The 25,577-nt window shown below is 39.7% G+C and overlaps 1 protein-coding gene across 2 annotated transcripts; it reads right to left on the bottom strand.

The window, feature by feature from the left end:
• On the bottom strand, positions 1-23,078 carry PRRC1 (proline rich coiled-coil 1). Of its 2 annotated transcripts, none has more exons than XM_064736537.1 (9): positions 22,957-23,078; positions 16,903-17,019; positions 13,532-13,921; positions 11,980-12,137; positions 9,708-9,810; positions 6,527-6,690; positions 5,027-5,130; positions 2,913-3,015; positions 1-1,524 (listed from the first exon to the last, which is right to left on the bottom strand). In XM_064736537.1, exons 2-9 carry the CDS (start codon positions 16,997-16,999, stop codon positions 1,315-1,317), a joined length of 1,329 nt encoding a protein of 442 aa, XP_064592607.1. In that variant the 5' UTR covers positions 17,000-17,019; positions 22,957-23,078; the 3' UTR covers positions 1-1,314. The 2 variants fall into 2 exon arrangements, with proteins under 2 accessions (XP_064592607.1, XP_064592608.1); XM_064736538.1 differs by lacking the exon at positions 22,957-23,078 and adding an exon at positions 22,737-22,871.
• Between the last annotated feature and the right edge of the window lie 2,499 nt (positions 23,079-25,577).

Below are 25,577 nucleotides of genomic sequence, written 5' to 3'. Positions count from 1 at the left end.
TGCAGTTCTCTAGGGAAAACATTTATTCAACTGCTTTACAGAGTAAGCCAATTAAGGCCAAATATATTACTTGGAAATAGACAGGCTTTCACTGGGTACAAACATGAGCTGGCTTAACAGTATACTGTATACAAAATGTTCTTTGAAAGCATCTAAGAAAGGTAAAGGCTGAGCATTACAAGCTGAAAAACTGCTTCTTTAAGGCAAACAAAAAGTATTTGTTTATTCTTTGTTTCTTAAAAAAGTATTACCAAAATATTTCTTCACAATTACTTCCATATTTCTAAGTAAAGATTTAAGATTGTGTGAGTGTGGATGGAAGATATTTATAGCCAGAAAAAAAAAAATCAGACACCACTCAAAACTTACATGAGAAACAGTGAACTCATGACATCATGAAAGCTTTAGACTTAAAAGTGTTTAGAAAACCGAGGATAGCAAAGCAAGTGATACACACATGACTGTTTCCCATAATCAAATTACTGACAACTGTAAATACATAGAAAAAAATTACATAATTACATATAACAGATGATGTCTGGAAGCACTGGAGTAAATCATGTTATTGAAACTGCTGAGATGATTTCATGTGGGGAGAGCAGTACCTGATCTAAAACCCACTGAAGCAACTTGAAATTGTGTCTGTGGTTCTTCAGCTGGCCACGAATTCAATTACTGTTACATAAAAAGCAGGAAGATGCAGCACAGAAAATGAAAATTCAGAATTATTTAGCAATGACTTCAGCTAACAAGGGCATGGATTTGTGCTCTTCTTCAGCAGCTCACTCTTAGGTGCTGTAGAGACTACTTGGCATCACTCCTGAGAACTACATACAGACACCAACCCAAGGAGGTGGTAAGTATCCCCTAAACACATGCCCCAAAAACCACATGTAATACAGAAGGTAGTCTCTCAGGATTGAAATCCATATATAATGTACATGTTATGCTGTCAACATGTTTATATTACTAATATAATAGAAATAGCTAAACAAATATCCCCTTTAGAAAGAATACTAACTAACTGTCTCAGCAAATGGCTGGTAAGGTGTCACACCACAGCACATTCCAGTTAAAAACTGCAATGCTGCCTGTAGCAGTCATAAATACATGTTTGTTTTATGAATCATACTGGAGATCACACATTAGCTAAAAACTGCAATTGCTCACTTCCACTCCTGGCCATCACCTTCACTTCTCAACAAGCAGAGACCGTTTAGAGCTGAAATCACAAATGTTGCGTTGCTGAGCACGGGAACGTGCGGCTGACGCTGGACCCAAACCCGCGTTCCCGGCGTGAGGGCGTCCCTGCTGTCACACGGTCCTGGGCGGCAGCTGCTGCTTGTACATGCCTGCCAGGGCCTTGGCCGCGCTGTAGATCATCTGGCGGCGGGACATGCCCGTGAACACAGCGTGCCAGTCCGTGCGGCTCGCGTTCAGCACGCTCTTCTCCAGCACCTCGCCCACCGTCACCAGCAGCCCCGACCACCTCAGGCTGTAGTCCTGAGGGGTCAGGCTCTTGGCCTGCGTGTGAAAATTTGACAACTGGTTACTGAAACAGTCTGGATTGGTAGATTTGCGTCTGATGTTGGATTTAAGTGGATTTTGCAAGAATCATTCTTGTATCAACAGACCTATGTGGAGAATTAAAGGGTGTGAGAAGCAAATTTGTCACAGACATATTTTATGAAAAATATGTTTGCTAGGATTTCTCTCCTGAGAAGCTGAGAGTCCTCAGAGGAAAAGAAAAACAGTAATTATCTGCTGCTGTGGAATGCAACAGGTGCATCTTTGATTGGTCTCGCGTGGTTGTTTCTAATTAATGGCCAATCACAGCTGGCTCAGACTCTTGTCAGTCACAAGATTTTATTATTATTCCATTCCTTTCTATTCCTTGCTCGCCTTCTGATGAAATCCTTTCTTCCCTTCTTTTACTATAGTTTTAATATATCATTTTCTTTTAACACAATATATATTATAAAATAATAAATCAGCCTTCTGAAACATGGAGTAAAGTTCTCATCTCTTCCATTGTCCTGGGACCCCTGTGAACACCACCACACAAATTTCAGCTATTTAGAAATTGGTGCTACTGAAAAAAGCCCCAAAGTTACTGTTTGCTCACCCAAAACAACATCCTGAGAATCAAACCCCAAACAGTTCTGGTTATAAATTCTTCATGAAAACATTTATTTTAAAAGAATTTTCAGGCCAGAGTTAACTGAAGAATGACTCATATCTGCTGTCAGGCAACATGCAGTGACTGGAGTAATTCCCAGTCTGTGCCCAAAGAAAAATAAACCACCTCCAGAAAAACTTCTTTTGGTGGTATTTCAGAACTGCACACTACTGCAGCTCATTCCATTATTTTCACTCAAATGAACCATGGTATTTTCAATATTTAAATATTCTGATTTCAGAATTGTACATCTTTGCCAAAACAGCACATTTGAAATCAGCCTTGTCTTTCAGGTGGGACTCTGTGTTAAGAGGATTAAGTCCAAGTATTGATCTGGAAAATGGGAATGCTTTGTTTTTAGGAATGAATTTTCAGAGAGTAAAGCATGCTGCCTGCTTGGTTAGTATTTCTTCTTAAATACAAGAGTAAAACTTGTGATAGATATTGCAAATATCCAAAGTGACAGATATTGCAGAATAAGACTCTTGACTAAGAAAAGCTTTACTATAAATGTCTAAAGATTAATTCATTAACATGATGCAAAAATATTCTGCAAAAATATTCATAAATAATTCATAAACATGATGCAAAAATATCCTCATTCCATAAATGAAAACATTTAAGTGTAATAACTTCCAGTAAGAACTAACATCAAAACTAAAATGAAAACTTCAGTCTTATGTCTCAGCTGTTAATTGGTAAGAAAACTGAAAAACTGGAAATATGTTCTCACCTGCTGAACATATTGCAAAGGCACTGGTGTTGCTTGGGTGAATGCTTCCAGGTGAATTCCATGAATTGGATCCTCAATAATCAGACATCCAATGTCAAACCACCTGCAGTGATGTGCAAATTGTTTTATTTCTGAGTACTGGTGAAAACCAACATGCTAAAAGTTGAATTATGAACATTTTATAAGTCCTATTACAACTACAGTAATAATTTAATAATGAAACTCATCAAACTGTTGTGGTATTTTGCAAGTGAAATTTGCATATGTCACTTTTCACCCACCCATCCATCCATCCATCCATCCATCCATCCATCCATCCATCCATCCATCCCATCCCATCCCATCCCATCCATCCATCCATCCATCCATCTCTCATAATAGCACATGAATATGCAAGTAAAACGCATAAAATACACAGAAATACAAATTTCATGAAACTTACAAATCAAAGAAAAAAAAGAGAGCTGGAGGGGTGCGTGTGTGGGCAGACATATTCCCTTGACCACAGGTATTCTGCGAGAGTTTTCATTCTATCTTTCAAAGAACATTTCTCATTAAAATAACGTCCCCTAACAATTTTAAAGAAAATTGTCTATTTATCATTCATGTTCTACATTCAGAAGATTTTTTTGGAAAGTCTAATGCTATAGCAATAATTAAAATTATTTATTCAGGGAAACATTTCTGCCTGTCTGGACCACATAAGCCTCATGGTAAGAGTTTAGTGGAGCCAGACAGGAAGAAGCAGTTCCATCATCTTTTTAGCAGGGAACAGAGCACTGGAATGCTTTGACTGGCAACTATTAAAGGCTGCTGAGAAAGCCTCATGGCTAAATATAACTTGCTTCCAATTAATAATGAAGTTGCTGGTATTTTCTTGTCTTCTAATGTTTGCATTTTTATCCATGTGATGGGCTTTTATTTATTTTTTGGACAGATACTCTCCTTTTGCTCTATTTTTCATTTAGTATTTTTAGTGAAATATAAATGAGGAATTTTCTGAAGTAAATAGGAGTAGGAAGAAGTTTTAATTTTTGTTTAGCATTTATTTCCATCTAGTCTGATTTAGACGTTTTACTGTCTTTTCAAAGAGGATTAACTATGACATATATTATTACTAGTGTGGGTAGTTACTTGAAACTCCTCTCCTTTGGACATGTACAAGCATGGTCAACACTGGAAGAAAACTATTTAAGTTTGTATTAAGAAAAACACAGCATTGTCCCTAATGTCTTGGCATTTAATTATAAAGCTGCTTCAAGAACTGCCAGTCAAACAATGTTACAAAATCAAGTTGCAAAGCATTTTGAAACAGAATTTTTGCGTCTGTGCAGTGCAAGTTAGATGCAATAATACAGTCTAAGTGAAAGGAAAACAGAAAATACATTATTTGATAAAATCGTATTGTTCTAAATGCCAAATATCTCCCAATATCTCCTCTGATACAATTTCAGAGAGAGAAGGGAGGATGCACACCCCAATGCACAAACTGTTAGCCAAATTCCAAATTTTACCACTCCTTAATTTTTTTCAGCTCACTTCACTGTGTTTTTTTACATTGTCAATCTACAAAATCTGACAAGGATTTCATTATATTAAGGTCTCAAGAAGCCTGGACAAAAAGCTGAACGTCATCACAAAAACCAAGCCTGCCAAGATACTTCAGACAAATCTTCTGCCTCCTTCTCATTCTCCTTCTTCCTCATTCTCCTTCTCATTCTCCTTATTCTTTTCTCCTTCTCATTCTCCTTCTTCCTCATTCTCCTTATCCTCTTCTCCTTCTCATTCTTTCTCCTTCTCATTCTCATTCTCCTTATTCTCATTCTCATTCTCCTTCTCCTTATTCTCTTCCTCCTTCTCCTTCTCCTTATTCTCATTCTCTTTCTCCTTTTCTCCTTCTCCTTATTCTTCTTCTTCTTATTCTCTTACTCCTTCTCATTCTCCTTATTCTCCTTAATTCTCCTCTTCTTTCTCCTTCTCCTTATTCTCCTTCTTTCTCCTTCTCTGTCCTCGTCCTTCTCCTTCTCCCTCTCCCTCCGAAACTGCCACCAGCTCCTTACAAGGAATATTCCCAAAGTGTCCCCACCCTCTTGGGACAAATGCAAGGCTCTCACTTGTCAGGAAGCAGCTCCTCGATGAAGTTTTCCACTGACACAGCAGGCTGCTTCTCGTGGATGACTCCTGTCCGGCGCAGGCTGTCTATCCTCTCCTGGGCTCCCTGAGTGGCAACACAAGCTGTTAGACAAAGCTGAGCCACAGCTTCGTGCCGTGCTTGCAGATCAACCCCAAAAGAACCCCAGAATACACTTTTCTAAATGACTCTATAGGAAAAAAACCCAACAACCCAAACTAAGGAAAGGCCAGCAATCCCAAACAGCAACACAACCTATGATAAAGCTAATTAATTTTTTTTAGGTTTTTTTGCATTCCAAGAAAAATACCCAGGGTAGCATGCCAGAAATTCCTAATCTGTGACAACAATTCCTAACCTTTGATGGTTTTAACTCTCACTTAAAGCATCAGTGTATATTTGTGTTACTTTGACATTTCTACCACTTAAAACTTCTTGGGTTTAGAGTGTTTAAGAGATTTGCTCTTTGTAAGAGCAAAGAATCCATTTGTTGTATTACATATCCAACTAACACACAGGAATTATTCCCCTGAAAACTGTTATCACTCTGAAGTGCTAACAGAAATATACAATAAACTGCAGGAGATAAATAAAGGAACACGCACATTATTTTGCTTTATTTCAATATAAAATTGCATCAGATAATACACTGCTTTAGTCTGCAAACACTGCCACAACAGTTAGGGGGAAAGCCTTCTTTTTCAGGAATTTTTGCTTACATTTAGTAAATAAAGTATGAAACAGCTGTTTTCAGGATTTTCACTCATTGGCCAGAACTGATGAAACAACCTTTGCTAACCCCTCCTCTAGGGTGGCACAGCAGTTTGCAAGGCTGCCCAGGGAATTCTTATTTTTCAAAGAGAACACATATCTGTTCAGAAAGATCAACTATTAATCAAATTGTCTTTGATCTACAGAATCAGTGGGGAGAAAAATCAATCTTGGAGACTTTTAATTTCTAACATTTCCAACATGATATGCTGGTAACATATTCAAAAAATGCCTAATATACCTGGAAGCCACAGTAATAGCCCGACATCTGCAAGATGTGATGGCAATCAGTGACAGTACAATGAAACTGACATAAATGGCATCATACACTGACATAGGTACTCTTCACTTGCTGCAAATGTGTTTGCAAGAAATCTTGAAAATATTTCAAAGAGAGCTTTAGATCTAATGATCCAAACTGAGGAAAAAACGACAAAAAACGCCAAACCCCTTAACCCATAAAATAACATGACCAATGAATCAAAAAAAAAACCCCTCAGCCTGGACAAAACAAAACAAAAAAACCCAAACAAAACAAAAAAAAAAAACACAAACAAAAAACACCTCAATGAACAAACAGTAACAAAAAACGAAAACACCAAAAAAATCCCCAAAGAAAATGTTTTCCTATCCCAGAAACTGACCTTCACTTTACAGAAAATGAGATAATTTTGGGTGAATTTCTCTTAGCTACTACTACATATCAACTTACCTTTAAGCCTGCAGCGTAGCCCACAGGCTGTGGTGCAATGTTGGACTGTGCAGCCTCTCCAGTCACAACAGCCATCCCAAAGACTTCTTGAAAAGCATCCCGAATTGCTGCAACTTTCACCTCTTTATTGGAAGTGACCACTATGTCCAGCTCTCCCCCAGTTCCTGCAAAATAATTTTGTAAAGTGATCTGTAAGAAATACATCCACGCATGGAATATTTCTCCTTCCCATGGCAGTATAGTTCAAACACAGTTCTACACCTTCTCCAGCTGTTTTTTCACTTTGTCATGCACTGGACAATAATTCTTCCATGACGCAGAAGTCACTTAAGTTAGGAACTGAAATTCAGATGAATAACTAAGGGATACAAAGGTGAAAAACAGGCAGCAGGAACTGACCTATTTTCAGGTTCAGCACCCAAAAAAAAATCATACCACTCATTCAAGATGACAATTCACAGAGCTTTAGGAAAATAACTCAAAGACATCCTTTTCCAAGGATGTTTTGGTGTCCTGTGAAGCATCAAGGAATACTGCAAACTCTCATGAATGGGTTGAAGAACACTGATGCAGGTCATAAAATCCAGTGAGCAGCTGCCAAATTACACAAGATTTAAAAGAAAGGCTCCCATTACTATTTAGCTGTCCTTGGAATGTGAACTTCAGTGTCATTTTATTGCTCTTTTTAGATTTTAAATACCTATGGAACCAAAAAGCTTGTACAGAGTTCTAAACATTTCCCATAGGGTTATATCTCCATAAAGAAGCATAAGCCTTCACTAAACTTTTTCAGAATGAAACAAAAGAACTCATGAATGAAAATCTAAAACTACCACAGAAGACTCAATCACACCTCACATCTGTCTGTCACAGCTGGATCACTTTTATTGTGCAGAAACACACAATAAAACTCATCCCTGCTGTGAGAAGCTTTCTCAAGAACAGATAAATCTTTCCTCAAATACGGAATATGACATCAGAGAGAGCTGCCTAAATAAAATACATCAACCACACAAGCTTACAGAGTTTGCAGTATTTATCCTGATTCAAGAAAAGTTCCTTCACTGATAAGGGTAAACCCAAAGCTTAAATTTTAATGAAAAAACAATTAACTTTTTGGCTCGTATTTCTCAGCAGACCTCAGTTACAGGAATCATCTTATTTTTATGAATAATCACCAGATAGGCTAGAACCTTGTAGTAAAACCTACTACTTGTGGGGTTTAAGGTAATTTTTTATAATTTTATTTATCAATTGCTTTTCTGAATGGAATTAGGTGTACAGATCACTGAACTTGGAGCAATTGTTTTAAATGCTGTGAAACTATTGGACTAAAAATAATTGAGAGTATCTTTTTTCATTGATTCCTTCTTGATATAAATCAATTTAACATAATTAAACAAGTGCTTAAAATTGACTACAGGCTTTTACTGAAGTTAGCCTCGCCTGACTGCTCAGGAACAGAAATACTGTTCAACAGCTTTTAATGAAGTTAAAAACTAATCCATAACATATCTAGCAAATTACTACCTAACAGTTTTAAGAATGGCAAATGTGCCTCATGTCTGGTTACAGAATACAGAATATGTTCTTTTGTATGATGGATCATCAAATATCAAAGCCATCTATTTTTTTCACCAGAGATACTACAGAACTGAAACAAAGATATTACATGGGTTAAAAGAAACCGTTTGTGACAAAATCTAGTCAAATGGAAACCTAAAATGTAAGAACTAGATGCACCCTGGTAAATTCAGGGGCAGAACTCTTGTATCAAGTTAAGCTCTGACACCTGAATGTGAAATTTCATTGTACCTTGTGCATTATAAACTGAAATTACAGTTCCATATTTAATTTAAGATTCCCTGCTGTCTTTTGTTGTAAAAGTACTGTTGTTGATGCTTATGAGGTGACCATTTCCTGTCTAGATAGAAATTGTCTGTTCCAGGAGTGCAGCTCAGATAACACTTTCACCATGTGCCAATGAAAACAGTTCAGCTCTTTTGAAGAAAGAGATTACAGAAATACTATTTGTTCAGATAAGGGAGAAAAAAAAAAGAAAATTTCAACCACCTCATCCAGAAGCTTTGGTAATTTCAAAATGAGGAACATGAAATTCCTTGGCATTGCAGTGATGGAGGGAGAGCAGAGAGAAGTGGGGCTGTTTTTGTAGAATACATTTCTACAAGGAAGTACAGGCTAAGTTTACAAACCTCTGCTCCTTTTTCACAACCTGAAACTACAAAAATAATGCAGTACATAAATGGCCAAGATACATACAGATACTCCCCCTTCCAGAACTTTAGAGAGTTTAGAGGTAACTACTGACTTAATTTACTCAACCTAAATCCTACAAACCAAGCATTTTATTCGTATTACTTCCTCCTCCAGATAAAGTTGTTCTGTCAATAAACACGGGGCCAAACTATCCAGGATACCAACAGATCCTGTTTCTAAAAAAAGGACAGTGATGACTGCAATAGAAACCTTAAATACACTTTGTCAAATTGTGCATAAATCAACCTTTACTGTAGCTTTGCCCTGCATCCTGCTACTCTTCTCAAATACCTTTAGAAGGCATTGCTGGCTGGCCTCACTAGTTTTATTCCCACTCCCTCCTCACTAGCCAGCTAGTGGGAGATTTTCCCTTAAATGTAAGAGAATTAACTACTACCCAATAATTAAGTCATCTTCCCCTGTCCTCTGCACTAGTACAAAAGTGCAGCAGTAGTTAGCTGGGTCACCTAAAAGGTTCAGCTGAAAAAAAAAAAATCTCAGGAAAGCAAAATAATAAAAAAATCATTTTAATGGTTTCTTATCAGTCTTAGGTGTTTCCTGACCAGCTTTTGTCATAGACAGAACAAAGTCAGTACTGGTACACCTAGGAGGGAGAACTGCTTATCAGGCTATTAGGAGAAAAAAAGCCATGCCAAAAAAAACAAAAACAAACCACCAGCCTGGACAACTGGTGCCTTTTGCTTGCTTATTTTACTCAGCTACATGTGACATGCAGTGTCCTCCAGTAACATAAGAAATGTGAGTAACGCAAAGATTTTCCTTCCTGTTCATTTTCAATCTGTAACTGAAATGCTTTTACACTTCAAGTGTACAAGTAATGGCTTTTGTAGTAGCTTCTCCAGGATTTACAGGCAATACTTGATGGTTTATCATAAACACTTACTGATATATGGAACCATGCCAGGATCCAGCGTTGTGATCATGGTCTCCACTGAATGCTTGGTTTTATCAAGAACAGACTTCACCATGGGATTCTCAGCTACACCCTAAATTTAGGCAAATATATTTCCATATTATTTTCCTGGGTTGTTTTTTTTTTTCTCCTCAAGAAATTCAAAATGTTACATATAATATAATATAACCAAAATATTAAGCTGCTCTGTAACATCTGCTGTGCATTACTCAACACAAACACTGCAGGATAACACTTGTCAGTGTATGGCTTTTCTGTTACTACCTCAGTAATGCAGAAACAGCCCTTGCAAAGCCAGGCAGTGCTTCTCCAGGTAGCATCCTGGCTGCCTAACTAACATGAAATCATTATACAGATGGTTCCTGAACACTGAGACTGCTTCCACCTGTGGAGAATGCCTTTATGTGTTCATCTGCCTAGCACAAAGAGGGTGAAATACTCCATATTTTTATCCAAATCCCAAACATTAGGTTATCGCAACAATTATGTGGAAATTAGTCTTGGAACTGCAGTGTGACTGCTCAGGCATCTTTGAAGAAACTGAAACAGTCCCATTTGATTCCAGACCATTAGTTTGTCAATTTTAGATTGACACAGTTTTCAGTATTACTGAGCTTGAAGGAAACCTGAAAGGAAGGTGTATGATTTCTTAACAACACCAGAGGAAAAAGGGTATATCAAATTACTTCAACAACAGAAACAAAGGTAAGTGTGGCAACTACTGCATGAGCTCCTCAACAGGAAATTCATGATGAATTTCTGTAAAAATTACCACAACGTGTCCCAGATTCTGGCTCACCTTTAAAAAGCACATACTCTGATGTGAGCTTACTTCATACATCATGAACTTGATGTTTCAGTATAACCAATGATTCCTCATTCTTTCACTGAAGAAATTCTCAAGCAGGGGTTACTGAACACACATAGCACATGGAATGCTTGATACTTCAACCAAAATCTTTTTACTGGAGTCAGTAATACAGACCTGCTCTATAAACAGAAATAGAACACCTTCTGGATCCTAGTGGCAGCACTAAAATGTGGATGAGATTGGCTTTTCAATTAATTTGCAATTGAAAGTTCTGGTACTCCAAGAAGGGCTAAAGAATCATGTTACAATTAAAACGTTCTCTTCTAGAACACTGCCACCTACTGCAAATATTAGGAAGAATATAAGGACTGAAAGGAAAACATTGTTACTTAAAGGAAGAAGGAAAATGTGTTTTTTATGATCATGAGAAGACATTTCTCCCTGAAAATGGCAGCACGATACTGTGCTCTCAGTGTACTGATGGGGAGTTAATCTTTCTCTTTAAGGCTGTATCACTGGAGAGACAGAGGGTTCAGTCTGCCATGTCACACACAACTTCTTCTGCCAGGTTTTCAAGCTTAAAAGGGATTGAAAACCAAAATTTTTCAAGGGCACTGGGACAATAATTTTCTTTATTCTTCCTAAGGACAGAATGTGGTGCTGCTCTTGAAGACAGCTCAGTGTTGATGTACAGCCCTCAGAGCTTCTTGCTACAATCTTCATGATGCCACTTAAATGTAGCATCTCTTACAGCTCCAGAGAGTTTACAGGCTAATGAAATTCCACTAGCTGATGTTGCTGCTTATTTCCTCTGCTTAGATGGCATCACAAGGAGAATCTGTTCTGCACTGTGCATTCCATGCCTTCTAGCAGACTAATCTTACAAAATACCTTAGATGCTTCTTCGTGATTGAAAAAATAGGTAGCTTGTCTGTCCTTGAAAAATGACAAAATATAACTAGATTGTTATAGAACAAACATGACTTGCATCCCACAGGAATCCAACTCAGTTTATTAGGAAGTTATAAATGGGATATGCAAAGCATCCAGGTAAGGTAAAACAGACTTCTCTTTTTCTACATTCTGCATAGTCTTTGTGAAGTAAAAAACACCCTCCAGGACTTAAAAGGGCTCTAGACTTTTGTCTGGTTTAAGAACGTATCCATATGGAACAGGCTCTATCACAAGTTCGTATCTCAGCAATCAAAACTAAACTAGAACACCTGCATTTGTGAATCCCCTCTCTTCTATACAGAGAAAATGTAAAAGCATAGTTTCAGCAAACAGCACTGTTAAAAACAGCCACCTTGCACATGAGGCTGGAAAAAAAAAATTACTTATAGTAGCATGCACTTAAAAGAGTGCAACAAGTCTTCCTATAGTCAGTACAAGTTGGTGATTCCTCATGAAGGCAGCAGAAAAACCCCCTACCTTTATAAACCCCCAGATTCCTCCAGCAGGTGCTCCACTCTGGGCAGCAGACACCCTGGGATCTTCATGCTCCTCGGGAAAAGTGATTGCAGAACCAGCCCCAGGAGACAAAGATGAAGAGAAAGTTGCCTGTTGAGTAATGGGGTCTGCCAAAACACCTGTGAGAGAGAAATATAAAACACAAGGCTTTAATTTGTTATATTGAAGCAACATGCAATTGTTTAAGAGGAAAATAGCAGGAAGAATAAAACAATTCCAGGCAAATTAATCTCATTTCTTGGAGGCACAAGAACAATTCTGCTTGTCAAAGGCTAGCAGATCTAATGAATGCAATCATATCTGCTAAGAAAATTGAGACTGCTTGCACATTAAGTACAAAGTTAAACAATTATTCTTTCTCTTATCACACTAATTTAAAAGCTGTTCTTTTTACTGTATTCAGATTTTCAGAATAAACTCTCAGTAAAGAGAGGGACAAGTGTTAGTCACTGAACAAAGGCACAGGAATGTTTTCATACAATAGGAAAAGTAAATTTTCTAACACCAAGTGCTGGAAATCAATAGTAGTAGAAAAAGGACGGAAGCTTTACATACTTTGAAAACAAAAGAAACTAAAACAGTAGAAAAATAAAGTCAGAGCCTTTGCCCCATTACTCAAGCTTATTTTAACAGATTTTCCAACACTAGCCTTAACTGAGAGTTATTTTTATTTTATGCTGCACAACTGAGAGCTGTTTTTAAACATCCTCCTAATACAGACTACTTAAAAGAGATATCACCAGTAATAATAAAAGCTTGGCCCAACTGCAGCTGAGGAGAGAAGTTTCCACTCCACAAGCTGAAAATGACATCAGTTCAGCAACCACAGCAACTGCCTGCATGGAAGGCATGTACTATTATGTATTTTTAGCTATCCCAATGCAATTTTGTGGCTGCAAACAAAAAAAAATACCGAAGCTGGCGTCATGTGACAGCTTGTCAAGAGACAGATTTTCAGAACAAAACCCTGAAAATTATGAGTTTATTGTCATTCTGGAGAAACAGGTGGGACAAAATGGTCTTCAAGGCCTTTTCCACCCAAACCATTCTGGGATTGTACCAGTATTAAAACACAAGTGATTATTCAGGTTTACTACTATCCCCTTTAAATCTGTTTTAACTCCCTTCTATGCTGCTCATCTAACTATGGTCTAAAATAAAAGGTATTATTTCCCTAGCCTTGCATCCTTAAAAACTACAAGTGCATCCACTTCCTACAATAGCTTCAAGAATAAAAAAAAAGTTGAGGGTGGCTCTCTGAGCTGAAGAAAAGCTGGCCTTTGGTGTGCAAGGTAACAAAAATAAAAGTCTTCAAACAAAAGATTTTCCTGTGAACCTGAATGCCACCATAACTTAAAGCAGATGCTGTCCTGGACCGTGAGTGTATTTTAAAAGCGATTATGCCTTCTTTTGAGTAGAGCTAATTAATTAAGAGTATTATCCCTTCTAAGTACAACTAATTAATTAAGTATAATAAGCAACCAAGGAGATCCTCAGCAATAAACAGAGTTACCTGTGACTGGAGGTGCAGAGAATGAAGGCATCAGTGGGCTCTGAGGTGCTCGGCCAGCGTGACCTCTGGTGATATCATAGGTGGAAGAAATGGAAAACCCTGAAATGGGGGGACCAGTGGGAGGTGCAGCAAGGCCAGGGCCAGCAGCAGAGCTCAGAGGAGGAGGAGCAGCAGAGAACTGGGACACGGGGGTGCTGAAGGCTGCAGGGGCAGCAGGGGGTGCGACAGGGCTCTGGGGCGGTGCAATTGTAGAAACGGTGGCAGAAGGCACAAGTGGAAGAGAGGCCGAGGTCATCATGGGCGGAGGAGCTGGGGACACTCCAGCTGGCAAGGGGGGTGAGTAGGCAGGAGAAGATGGCATGCTTGGTGTGGCAAGGGGGCTGGAAAAAGCTACAAAAAATACGGGGAAAAAAAAAGAGAGAAAAAAAAATTAGAAGCCTTAATCTCAGAGATTCAGTTATATATTTTGTTCAGACACTTCAGTTATATATTTTGTTCACGTATATATATTGTTCAGACACTTCACAAATAATTTTTAACCAGTCAGGCTTTTTTTTTTCTTTTGAAGTGAATTTGAAACTTCTGCCTGAGTTTTCACACAGCTCCAATGGCACTTAATCCCTGGTGACAGCATCTTGTAGGACACATCTCTTCCTGCATGACCCTACTCGTCATTAGCTTAAAAAGACAGGTCAGCATTTGACTACTGAATTTACAGCAGTTGAAAGCTGCCTCAGAAATTTCAAGCTAGCTCTGTTATTCCTGAGGGACTGCTGCACCAGCTGAGGATGCAGGAAATGCTCCTCCTCAGGAATAAAACACACACTCCTAATATCTGATTTAGAGGTGGGGCACTGGAAAATGGACTGAACCTCAGGCAGCTCTCTCTTCTCTGGCACTCATCTCCCTGATCCCTCTTTCCCTATTTCAGCTGATCCTTGGATAAGCCAATTTTCCTGCCTATAGCAAATCAAGCCAGAAAATGAGGTCAGAAAAACAGAAATTGCCTTTTTTGATGGCAGTAACATGCTAAATCAGCTTAAGCATCTCACTGGCCTCACCCTAAACAGCACAGTCAAATGATATGCAAATCACACTAATGCCATGGTCTTGAAACTTGGTCACACACACACACCAATAAAAAAAGAAAAAAAAAAAAAGAGCATCCATTCCCCCATGTAAAATCTACTTATATATTGTTTACATGTACCACTGTTCATTATGTCATATATATTACAAAACATTCACAACAAAAATTTTAAAATTATGAGATAAAGACAAATGAAAAAAATATTGTCAAGTGTACAAAATATTTTCTCTTTGCACTGGAAATGGTTTTGATAATTTACTATCAATATAATAATATAGTTCTTTAATAATGGTTAACATACTATATAACACAATCATTGGCAGTAACTTTCTAGGTTGAGCAGTGCAACTGAAGAACCTCAGCAATTTTTACAGCTTGGTTTAACACCTCATGGTGTGCAGGAATTTAAAGGTCTGGTTCTACATTCAGACTATTCTGATGCTTGGGTTTAAGGGTTGAAAAAAACACCTTACAGAGATCCACATGGAGGAATTGCTTTGTTGGCTTTGTTTGCTGTACCATGCTATTCATCTCCCACTTACACCCATAAACCATGCATTTCCTTGGAATTTAGCTGGCAAGTTTTCATCTTCCCCTTGGAAGATGAACATGTTGCATTTTTGTATTTTAATTTTATTTTTAATTTTATAAATTTTAAAAAATTTTTCATTTTTATTTTGAGTGTGTTCAAATCCCACAGAAACAGTTTGGAAGATGTTCACACAGGTCAGGAAATTCTCTTTGCAGGCTGATGTCTACAGATCTGACAGTTTTTATGCAACACTTGCATTGGTTTTGGCTGCAGGAATGAATAATGATGGAAGATATTTCCAAATATCAGTTTTGGAAATGGTTTCTCAGAAACATGACATTCTTATAAAAGTACTTCCTGCATCACTGCTTGTTGAAATGGCACCTTTACCTGGATGGGACAAGTTATGAGTGCATTTTTTTTTAATAATATCGACCAGGCAGTAGTTGAAAATATCAACTAGTCTCAGCAAACCTGAGACTTTTTGTTTAAAAAAGTTCATGTCCACATTAATTTCAACAATTCTTTTAACAGACCTTGCCACTGGTGGCCAGCAAACCTCTGCCCCATAAAAAAAAATTAGATCTTTCATGGTTTCTCGCTGTATAAGTAGAAAATACTGCCAAAGACGTACTATTTAAAGACCATTTCTATAAAATTAACTTTATTGATGACATCCTGTACCACACTTCATGCACTTCTGGCTCTGGTTTCTTTGCTTGTGTATGAATGAGGCAGTGAGTACATTTCATGTGTGGTAACATCTCTGCAAGCCTACTCCAGAATCCATTTTCATCCTACCTAAAAGCAACTGCACCATCATAGGTTACATTTCCACAGTTTTAATTTTAAAAAATTGCTTTTATTATACAACTAATTTAGTGCTATAGGCTGAGATCTTGTGAGAATATTCCTCCTTTAGCATCTGACAAAACATACTGCACAAGTCTGATTTAACAATGTCACATCTGCCAAAAAATTCAGTATCCAGTATTCAAATGTGGTGTTCGGAATCTTGAGAAAAATCAGAAAAATCACTGTGATTACCCCTCACAAGTGAGACCTTAAAGCACCTTTCCAGTACCTAAAGGGGCTGCAAGAGAGCTGGAGGGACTTTGTACAAAGAGGTGGAGTGACAGGACAGGGGGAATGGCGTTAAACTGGATTATTTAGGGCAGTTATTAACAAGAATTGTTCCCTGGCAGGTGGGCAGGGGCTGGGATGGAATTCCCAGAGCAGCTGGGGCTGCCCCTGCATCCCTGGCACTGCCCGAGGCCGGGCTGGACACTGGGACAGTGGGAGGGGTCCCTGCCATGGCACAGGTGGGACAAAATGGTCTTCAAGGTCTTTTCCACCCAAACCGTTCTAGGATTGTACCAGTATTAAAACACAAGTGATTATTCAGGTTTACCACTATCCCCTGTAAATCTGTTTTAACTCCCTTCTATGCTGCTCATCTAACTATGGTCTAAAATAAAAGGTATTATTTCCCTAGCCTTGCATCCTTAAAAACTACAAGTGCATCCACATCACTTCCTACAAGACTTTCAAAAATATATAAAAAAAAAAAGCTAAAATTATTCTGTGCAATACCAGATGCATTACAGATAAGGAGCCCACTTCCATGATTAAGAAACAATTTAAATGCTTCCAATTATCCTGGAGAAGAGAACTGTGATTATGCTGATTGCAGCTGGTTCTGTAGTGCTTCAAAAGCCTGAGTAAAGGTTTGTTATTTATTGTCATCACCTAAAGTGACAGGCGCGGCAGCAGCAGCAGCGTCCCCGGCTGCGCTCGGAGGGGGCGTGCCAGGCGGAGTCGTCTCTATGCCACTCTCTTCCATCATCTTCCTTCAGCTACAAAAAGCTGTGAGGGGGAAAAAAACACATAAAGTGTCTTCAGAAATAAGGGAGAAGATTTTAAATTCAAACACAAAGGCCACAGCGCAGTTATTTACGTTGCTGAACAGAGCAGGTAATTCAAATACCAACTCTAGGAAAAAAAAAAAGAAAAACACTGACTTATCTCAAGTACAAATTCATCCAGTTTGTCCCCCTTCTCCTATATCTTCCCTTTATTTTTAGCACTTTGATTATACCTCAAACTCCCAGACTCGTTCTAAAATTCTTACTGTGCCTGTCCAGCTACTGCTTCCAAAATATACTGGTGGTACTTGGAAGCAAAATCATACAGAAATAATTACACATCATAAACCCCATACCCCATTGCAAGAAAAACTTAACTACAGGGAACAATTCTGCTGCATTGTTGAGCTGTAATAATGCAAACCACGACCTATTAATTCCAGCATGATTAAAATTACACTGACACCAAGTTTTCCAGTATAGCCAATTCCTGTAAAATCCATACACCACACTTCTCTATTGATGTTAACAGAAGTGAAGTAATTGAAGGCTTTGGTTTTTATTTAGAAGACCAGAAGAATCTTTTGGCATATTTGAATAAACCTTTAAGATGTACTACTTCTAAAAAAAATTAACAGTATGAATGTAAAAGGTCTTAGAAAAGTGGAAAAATTACAATTTTCATGAACACCAGGAGATTTTCTATGCTTCATTGCAGCAGCAGCTTACAAAAAGTCCTGCTTCTTCACAAGCCTGGTAAATTACCTGTACCTCCTTGAGGCAGCAGTCCTTAAGGAACTTTCACTGAAATGAAAGTCTTGTATAAAGTAATTATCTATATAAAAAACAGATAGGCTGAAGACATTTTCCACCACATCCATTACATCAGTGGCTACTGAAGACTGCCAGCATATTCCCTTTCAGAATTCAAAGGCGTAGATAATATGTTGAATAAAAATTCTGCACATATATATAAAAAAGAGCTCCACTTACAAAGGCACAGGGGCTTTCCTCTGTTTAAAAAACAAAAGTAAAAATTCCTCATTCTCTCATCGTTGTTTCAAAGGTACATACAACTCTCAGTTTAATGTGAAGGAAAAATTACTATTATTACCAAACTGAAAAATCCAGAGAGCAGGACATCAATGTCAGTCTTGACAAGTGCAGGAAGAGTTCCCAAAACAAATGAGAGCATCAAAATCACACAGCAGAAACCACAGACCCTCTGTCAAAGTAGTATGATCTGCATTAAGTGATTCAGGATTAAATGCTTCAGCCCAGCCATGGAAAGCAAGTCAACGTGGCTTATGTGCAGCACTCCTCAACAAATTCTTATGACAGACAGATTTTGGGTTCTGAGCAACTCTAATTCACTAACAGGCTTCTCTTCAGACGGGATGAAAGGGTCAGTAGCTGCCTGGTGGGGAACAGACTGTCCTTGCAAAGCACTTCTCATCATCCCATAAAAAAGAAATGCACATGCTTCCATTTAACTTTACTAAGGGCAGGAACTTGCAATTTATGATTTTTGTCTTTTAATCAGTCCACAGGAGTTTACATTCCTCTGCACAGAGGTATTTCTTAAGTTATTCTTCCAGTTATACACTGCAAAGGATGAAAGAATTTTCCACTGTGCAATTAAAGTACTCACTGACCAAAACCTAGAAACATTTTTTTGAGGCTCTTCCAATCTGCTGCTTGATTTCACCCAATTCCATGATTAAAAGCTGGTGAGAGGTGCTTACTACTTAAAATAAATTCTGTGGCCATGCAGAATTACTGGTAAAGTTCCACAGAGCAACCTTCCAAAAACTCTGTGCAAGGATTTTTCAAATTTTCAGAAATCTATTACAGTGGTGGTGCTGGGGGGTGGGAGAAGGAGCAACTCCCCAAAAGGCAACCTGACGTCCAGAAAAATCAGGAATTAGTAGAAATATAAATAACTCTGTAGCTTTTTTTTTTTGCTATTAACTTCACAATAGGAAAGATTAAGGACAAAAATAATAATTCCAAATGTGCAAAAAATCATGTCAGCTGCTGAAATATGATAAAAATCCCATATGGATCTGACTTCAACCATGTCTTGACTAATATAGAGCCTGCACAAACAACAGCTTTCTGTACACTGATTTTTCAACACGATCCACCTGTAGTTTGCAGGTACTGCATTATGAAAAAAGTAAATAATTTAAAGAAAAAAAAAAATAAGGGCAAAGACCAGACACAGGAATAGGCAAAAGGAAAGCAGAAAGCACAAAGGGTAACTTAAAGCTAATAGCTCACAATGTTGAAATAACCCAGCACCACAGATTATTGAAATGACCCTACAGGATATTTATGAACATAACTGGCATACCCAAACCCAGCAGTGTGAGAGGAATGGGTGGAAGGAGAAAACCATGGGAAAAAGGACCCAAGAAATCCATTAGCAGTGTTCAGTTCTCAACGAAAATCCCAGAGGGGGTTCCCAACTTCCCTCATGGGAGATGCAGGGAAAAAGTTTCCCAGCTGGACGAGCCTGCAATTCCTTAAGGACTGTCTTTTCAGTGACTTGAGAAAAAAAACCCAAATCTATAATAACTACATAATCCAAGCCACAAACACACAATTTGCAACAGGGAGCACCTTGAAACTCAGCCTAACTTCTCAAGGAACTGACTTTTGTGCCTTCTTGCACAAACTAGAACATTTTGGTTTACTAAACTGAAGAGGCAAAAGAGAAACCCAGAGACGGGGAAAGTGAAGCACACGGAATTTAGGTGAAAACAATTTCAGTACTGCCATCTAGTGATCCGTGACCAGAAACTGCAAATTCGATAACGCCACGTCTTCCTAGAAGGAAATCCTGGTTTGTTTTTATATGGAAATGAGAAAGTGGGGATATGGTGATGAGAAATACAGGAAAAATGTATTTATAGTGATCAGTCATCCTTAAAACAAACTCTTTAGGAAGCAGAAGCATGAATTTTGTTTGACCAATTATTTAAAAAATACCCTACCTTTTCAGTACAATGAAGACACTACAAGGATGATGATAAATCCTCATATTACACAAAGGAATTACAGTACACCCACAAAGTCTGTCTCTATAACTATTTCTACTGATTGTCACCAGCTGAATTTCATCCATTAGTCTAAAACAAAATCCCAGCCATTAACCTAATTCTCAAACTAGGTAATTAGGCTGTGTATAGTGAACACAAAATCAGACTACAACTCTGACTGAAATTTTTCACAGGGCTTGTGCTAAAAGCAGGAAGTAAATAATTTGATTTAGAGACTAGAATGGCAAGTTATTAATCTTTTCACTTTATTTTAATAGAAAGTAATTGCATTTGTGCTAATATTTTGCAATCATCTTAACGACTTAACCACACTTCAAAAGCATTCTTCACGGTATTACTCTAAAATACAGACATTCACAGCTAATGATAAGATTACCTACAAATGGGAGATTACCAAATTTCATGTGGATAAAAACATATCATCTAGAATCAGCTATACTTCAGAGTTTATAATGAGATGTATTTTCAGTCATCTTTAATTGATCCCTTCTTCTGTTTCAGTAAGTGCTCCTGCTAATAAAAAAGCAAAAATCCCAAACAAAAACAAAAAACAAACGCCCTCAAAACCCACAAAAATAAACCACAATATATTTAGGCACACTAAGAGAGGAAACTGCTCTCTAAATAGAGCCTAAAATGAAACATAACCACTAAGCTGGAACACTAAATTGAAATGTCACTAAACGTTTTGACTTTAATCACACTAGGCATAACTTTTAATTAAGTTTTCACATGCTGCAGGCACTACTAGTCGCTGAGCACACGCTGACAACTGCACAGAATGAGGTGCAACTAACACCAAACCAATGGCAACACTCTTCAAAAAATGAAACCAAACCAGAACTGGACCTTGAGTACATTTAAAACTTTCATCTGAAAAGTTCCTCGTGGTTGGTTTTTTTTTGGTTTTGTTTTTTTTTCTCACTTTAGAAAGGGAGAGCACTAAGGAGATCACTTTTTTCTGTGCAAAGATAGTGCACAAAGAGGCCATCAGTTTAATCACCTCGTGTGAACAACTTGTTCCAAAGTCCAAAGTCTTAAAGAGAGGCGATCAGGAGAGGGGATAAACAACACAAGAAAAACCCCCGACAGACCAACCCCCCCCAGAACTCTCCTATACCTGATTTCTGAGACTTTGGGCTCTTTACTGATGTCATACCTCGAACAACGTGACTGGGTGTGAGGCGATCCCTTGACTGGAAACTGAGGTGGCAAATATCTTCACGATTAAGGCCTTAGAGGAGGAAACTGAAGCTAAGTCAACTTTCCTCTCAATTCACAGTGAAGCTGATTGCACCACGTAAACAGTACTGTGCACTTATTATTTTGGGGCTCTGTTCAAGTTGCGCTTCCTCCAAGTTAACATGGGCACTTCAAAGACGTGACATAAGCTAGAAAATCCACAAATGAAATAACTGTGCAATTTGCTAGTTTACATGTTTCGTGGTATAGCTTAATGCAGAATCCGATGTATTGAACTATCAGTAAAGAGTGAAAAACATTCACACTCAAAGACAGTAGGTTTAGGTCAGGTATTAGGAAGAAATCCTTGACTGTGAGGGTGGTGAGGCGCCAGCACACAGTGCCCAGAGAAGCTGAGGCTTCCACTGGATCCCTGGCAGTGTCCGAGGCCAGGCTGGACAGGGCTTGGAGTAACCTGGGATAGTGGAAAGTGTCCCTGCCCATGGAAGGGGATGGAACAAATTTATCTTCAAGGCCCCTTCCAACCCAAACCATTCTGTGATTCCATATTCACCACATAAATTATGTTAACCGCAGCACCCGCATAACTTTTTCACCTTAAAAGAAACCCCAAAGAAGCCTTTTCACCAGTGTGCATGAGAACTAACACACACCAGGACAGCTGGAAACATCAGGCATGACAGCAAGGGCTGTTGGCCTTCCCTTGTCACTGATGCTGGTAGAATCCACAGACACATACACCCAGCAAGCTCCATTTTCCCAAAGGCTGCCTGACTTCATCAGACTCATTAAAATGTCAATTATTTCACATTTTCACGCCACTGCCAACCCTCAGGATTTGCAGCAAACTACACCCCCCTTCCTCCTCCCTTTGCTGTCAAATATTTCAGTGTCACAAAACCCTCACAAAACCTCACACACCAGTGATGGCTGCAGCAGAACTATGTCTTGAACTGCACAGCACCGTGAAATAACAGCACCAAAGAAACAGCCAGACCCAGCCCATTCCAACAGCCCGCTCCCATCATTTTTCCAGGGTATGGATATCACAGGGCATGATGCAACAGCTCCAGCACTTACAGAGCTACTCTCCCAAAAGAAATAATGCGCGGGTTTTTATGCCATAATAAAACGAAATAAATCATACAAAGAGCAAATTATGTCTCCAGACACACCACAATGAAGCAGTAAGGCTCCTGAAGCACCACTTCCCTCAGGCATTAACAAAAGTGAGGATGAACCCGCAGGCGTTTTACCAGGACCAGCATTCCCATTCCCCGCTGCGGGGCTGGAATTCGGTGGCCCGAGGCTCCGAACAACCCGGCACCCACACTCTCCACGCAGGAGGAAACCCGGCCTGAGGCAGGAGCAGGACGGCACCGGCGACCCAAGGAATCCCCGGGATAAATCGCACCGGGAATTCTGCGCAGTGCTGTTCCCCGACCCTCACCTCACAGCGAGCCTCAGCGCTGGCAGCTCTCGGAGCACAGGAGCCGCCGCAGCCCTGCAAGGACGCGCCGGGTCAGAACACGAGGAACGAACCCCGCACCTCCCGCAGCCGCTCCGGGCCCCGGCACCGCCCGGCCCAGCCCTCCGGCCGCTCCTCCCCGCCGCCGGGAACCACGGGTCCACAACGCGGCGCCTCCTCCGGCCGCCAAAAGCGCCCTCACCGAGACAGATCCCCCCGTCCCGTGTTGTCTCTTCCCGGCCGTTCCCGTCCCAGAGATACACGGAAGGAGGCCGCAGCCGGCGCCACCTTGGACTTCAACTCCCAGCATTCTGCGCGCCGCCGGCCCCGCGCCATGCCACGTCTCTTATGGCCGGGTCCAACGGCCCCTCGCGGGGGGGTCGCACCCCCGTCTTGCGCCCTCAGCTTGGTTCGCTCCGCTCGCATATAAAACCGGCGGGGCGGGCGTGATCTCGGCAGCGCCACGTTGGCGGCGTGAGGAAGCGGGTGTGGGCGGATTGTGGGTCTGAATTACGTAGTGCCTTTAGAGCTTAGCCTTACAAGGACGGCCTTGAGACGTAATCGGGCATCCTGTGTAGATCACTAGTTGTAGAGATTTGAAGTACGTCTCCTTTGAAGTGATTTAGGTTCACAGAGCGAATTAGGGTGGGAAAGGCTTCTGAGGTTATGGAGTCGACCCTGTGACCAGCTCCCTCTGCCTCTCTTGGGGCTCCGTTCCGTTCCCAGCTCCGTTCCTTTCCCTGACCACGCTGCAGCCCCTCCGTTGCCCGTGTGAGGGCCCGGAGGTGCCGCAGCCCTCGAGGTGTGGCCTCAGCAGGGACGGGCCCTGCCCCGGTCCTGCTACCTCCCCACGGCCGGCACAGCCCCGGGGCCATCGGCCTCTCGGACCCCGGGGCACCAGCAGCACTATGGGGCTGAATAAGCCCCCCTGATGTCTCATCCCTGCTTACAAAAGAAGAAAAAAGTTACATTATTAATTAAGCCTTGCAGGCTTAACACTCCATTAGGGTCCTATTGCAGCTAATGCAGGAATTTGGAGTGTATCTCAGTTAAAGCCTGAAAAATAAGACTCAACAGATACACTTCCCGTTGAATCTGCATATGATACTAAGGGAAATTCAGCAAAGCCAAGTACTTTTAAATTAGACATATTTCAATATTTTTTTCAGGTGATTTTCTTTTCTTGTGGTATCTGCACTTCCCAGTAGAATTTAAAGTTTGAGAAATAGGAAGAAATTTAAGTGAGGAACAAAGCTGATGATTTCTTGTGCCCTCTTGACTTTCCCAAAACTGTGCTATTCCAGTGACAAAAAATGTCCTCAGCTATGATGGTGTTTTACATTTTGCTGGTAAAACAGCAGAGTATGTTAGAATCCAGAGCCTGCAATACACCCTTAAAGCTGTATCCTGATGGAGAATACATTTGTACACTCTCTCAGAGAGAAATACCCAGCAAAATACCGTCAGGATTCTTATGTTCAAATGGTTTATCAGTTGAAGTGTGCAGCTCTTGAATATACACCCAGATGTAGTTATTAATTTAGCATTCATTGTTAGAGGGCTGCTGTGAGTGAAGTGCCTTTAGAGTCGGTGTACTCTCATGCTGTGTGTGCCTGGAAATGTCTGCTGAAACAAACAGGAGTCTTTTGTTCCTCTAGACTGTGGTAAAACAAGCTAGTTGGAAGCACCCATTGGAAGGAACAAGACCAAGGGCGTTAACCAAGAGAATAGAGATAAGCAGGGGATATTTGCAGCTAGAGAAGCAGAAGGAATACATGCCTTCAGTTTTTTTGTAACTGTTTGCCAAATATGTTGATGCACGTTGCTTTGTGTCAATGGGAAGGATGGGCTATTTAATTGTGACCAATGATTTAATGGTATGCTTTGTTAAGGAGTACATAAAAAGAAAACACGCAGCAATAATTTAAAAATGCTGGAGAAACAAGAATGTGAAAAACGCCAATCACTTGTTCCTAAAATTTTTAAAAGTTTAATAGTAGTAAAATGGTTAAAAAAATAGTAACACAATTAGAGTAATAACAATTTGGACAAATTGAATTAAGACAATGCAAGACAATAAAAGCAAAGAGTTACAGACGCCCGGGTTCCTTTTTCTGGGCATCACGAGCCTGAAAAAGGACACCCGTTAACAAAGGATTAACCCTTAAGAACAATAGCCAGTTGCATATTCATACACTTCATACATGATGCATAAATTTAATTCAAACACAGGATTCCGTCTGGTCTTCATCAGCTTCTTCCCTCTAATCGTAACAGTGCCTTCGAGGTGGGAAGAAGTTAGTTTCTTCCAATAAGAAGGCCATAAATTTTTTTTCTCTGAAAGATTTAGGTGTCCTGTGGCTGCTATCTCACTGCAAGTCCTTTCTTTTAAACAAAGCATCTTACATAGCATAGTTTATATTTTAACAATTTTTATAACCTAAAACTATATTAACACAGTACTTCAGAAAACTAATTCAGCATTATTTTCTAACACAACACGTATAATGCTCGTTTTAATATTTGTAAAAAGACAATCATAAAATACATGCATTTTTCACAAAGAATTAAAAGGGAGTGTAAGTGATGAACAAAAGCTGAAGCTTTTCTGTGATCGCTCACTTTCCCAAAAACTCTGTTACTCCAGTGACAAAAAACATCCTCAGCCTTGATGCGGGGGAAGAGGACAGGGAAAAGGCGGGATCAGGGGGTAGTGGGGGAAGGAAAGGATTCTGGGGAGGAGAGACCTCTGCCATCTTGTGGCACTTCTCTGGAATGTGCGAGAGTGGGTTTTGGGGAATAAAGCAACTTTGAACATTCTCA

This window comes from Zonotrichia leucophrys, chromosome Z (genome assembly GCF_028769735.1).
Source record: "Zonotrichia leucophrys gambelii isolate GWCS_2022_RI chromosome Z, RI_Zleu_2.0, whole genome shotgun sequence".
NCBI lineage: Eukaryota > Metazoa > Chordata > Aves > Passeriformes > Passerellidae > Zonotrichia > Zonotrichia leucophrys.
This window is presented reverse-complemented; position numbering and strand designations above follow the sequence as displayed.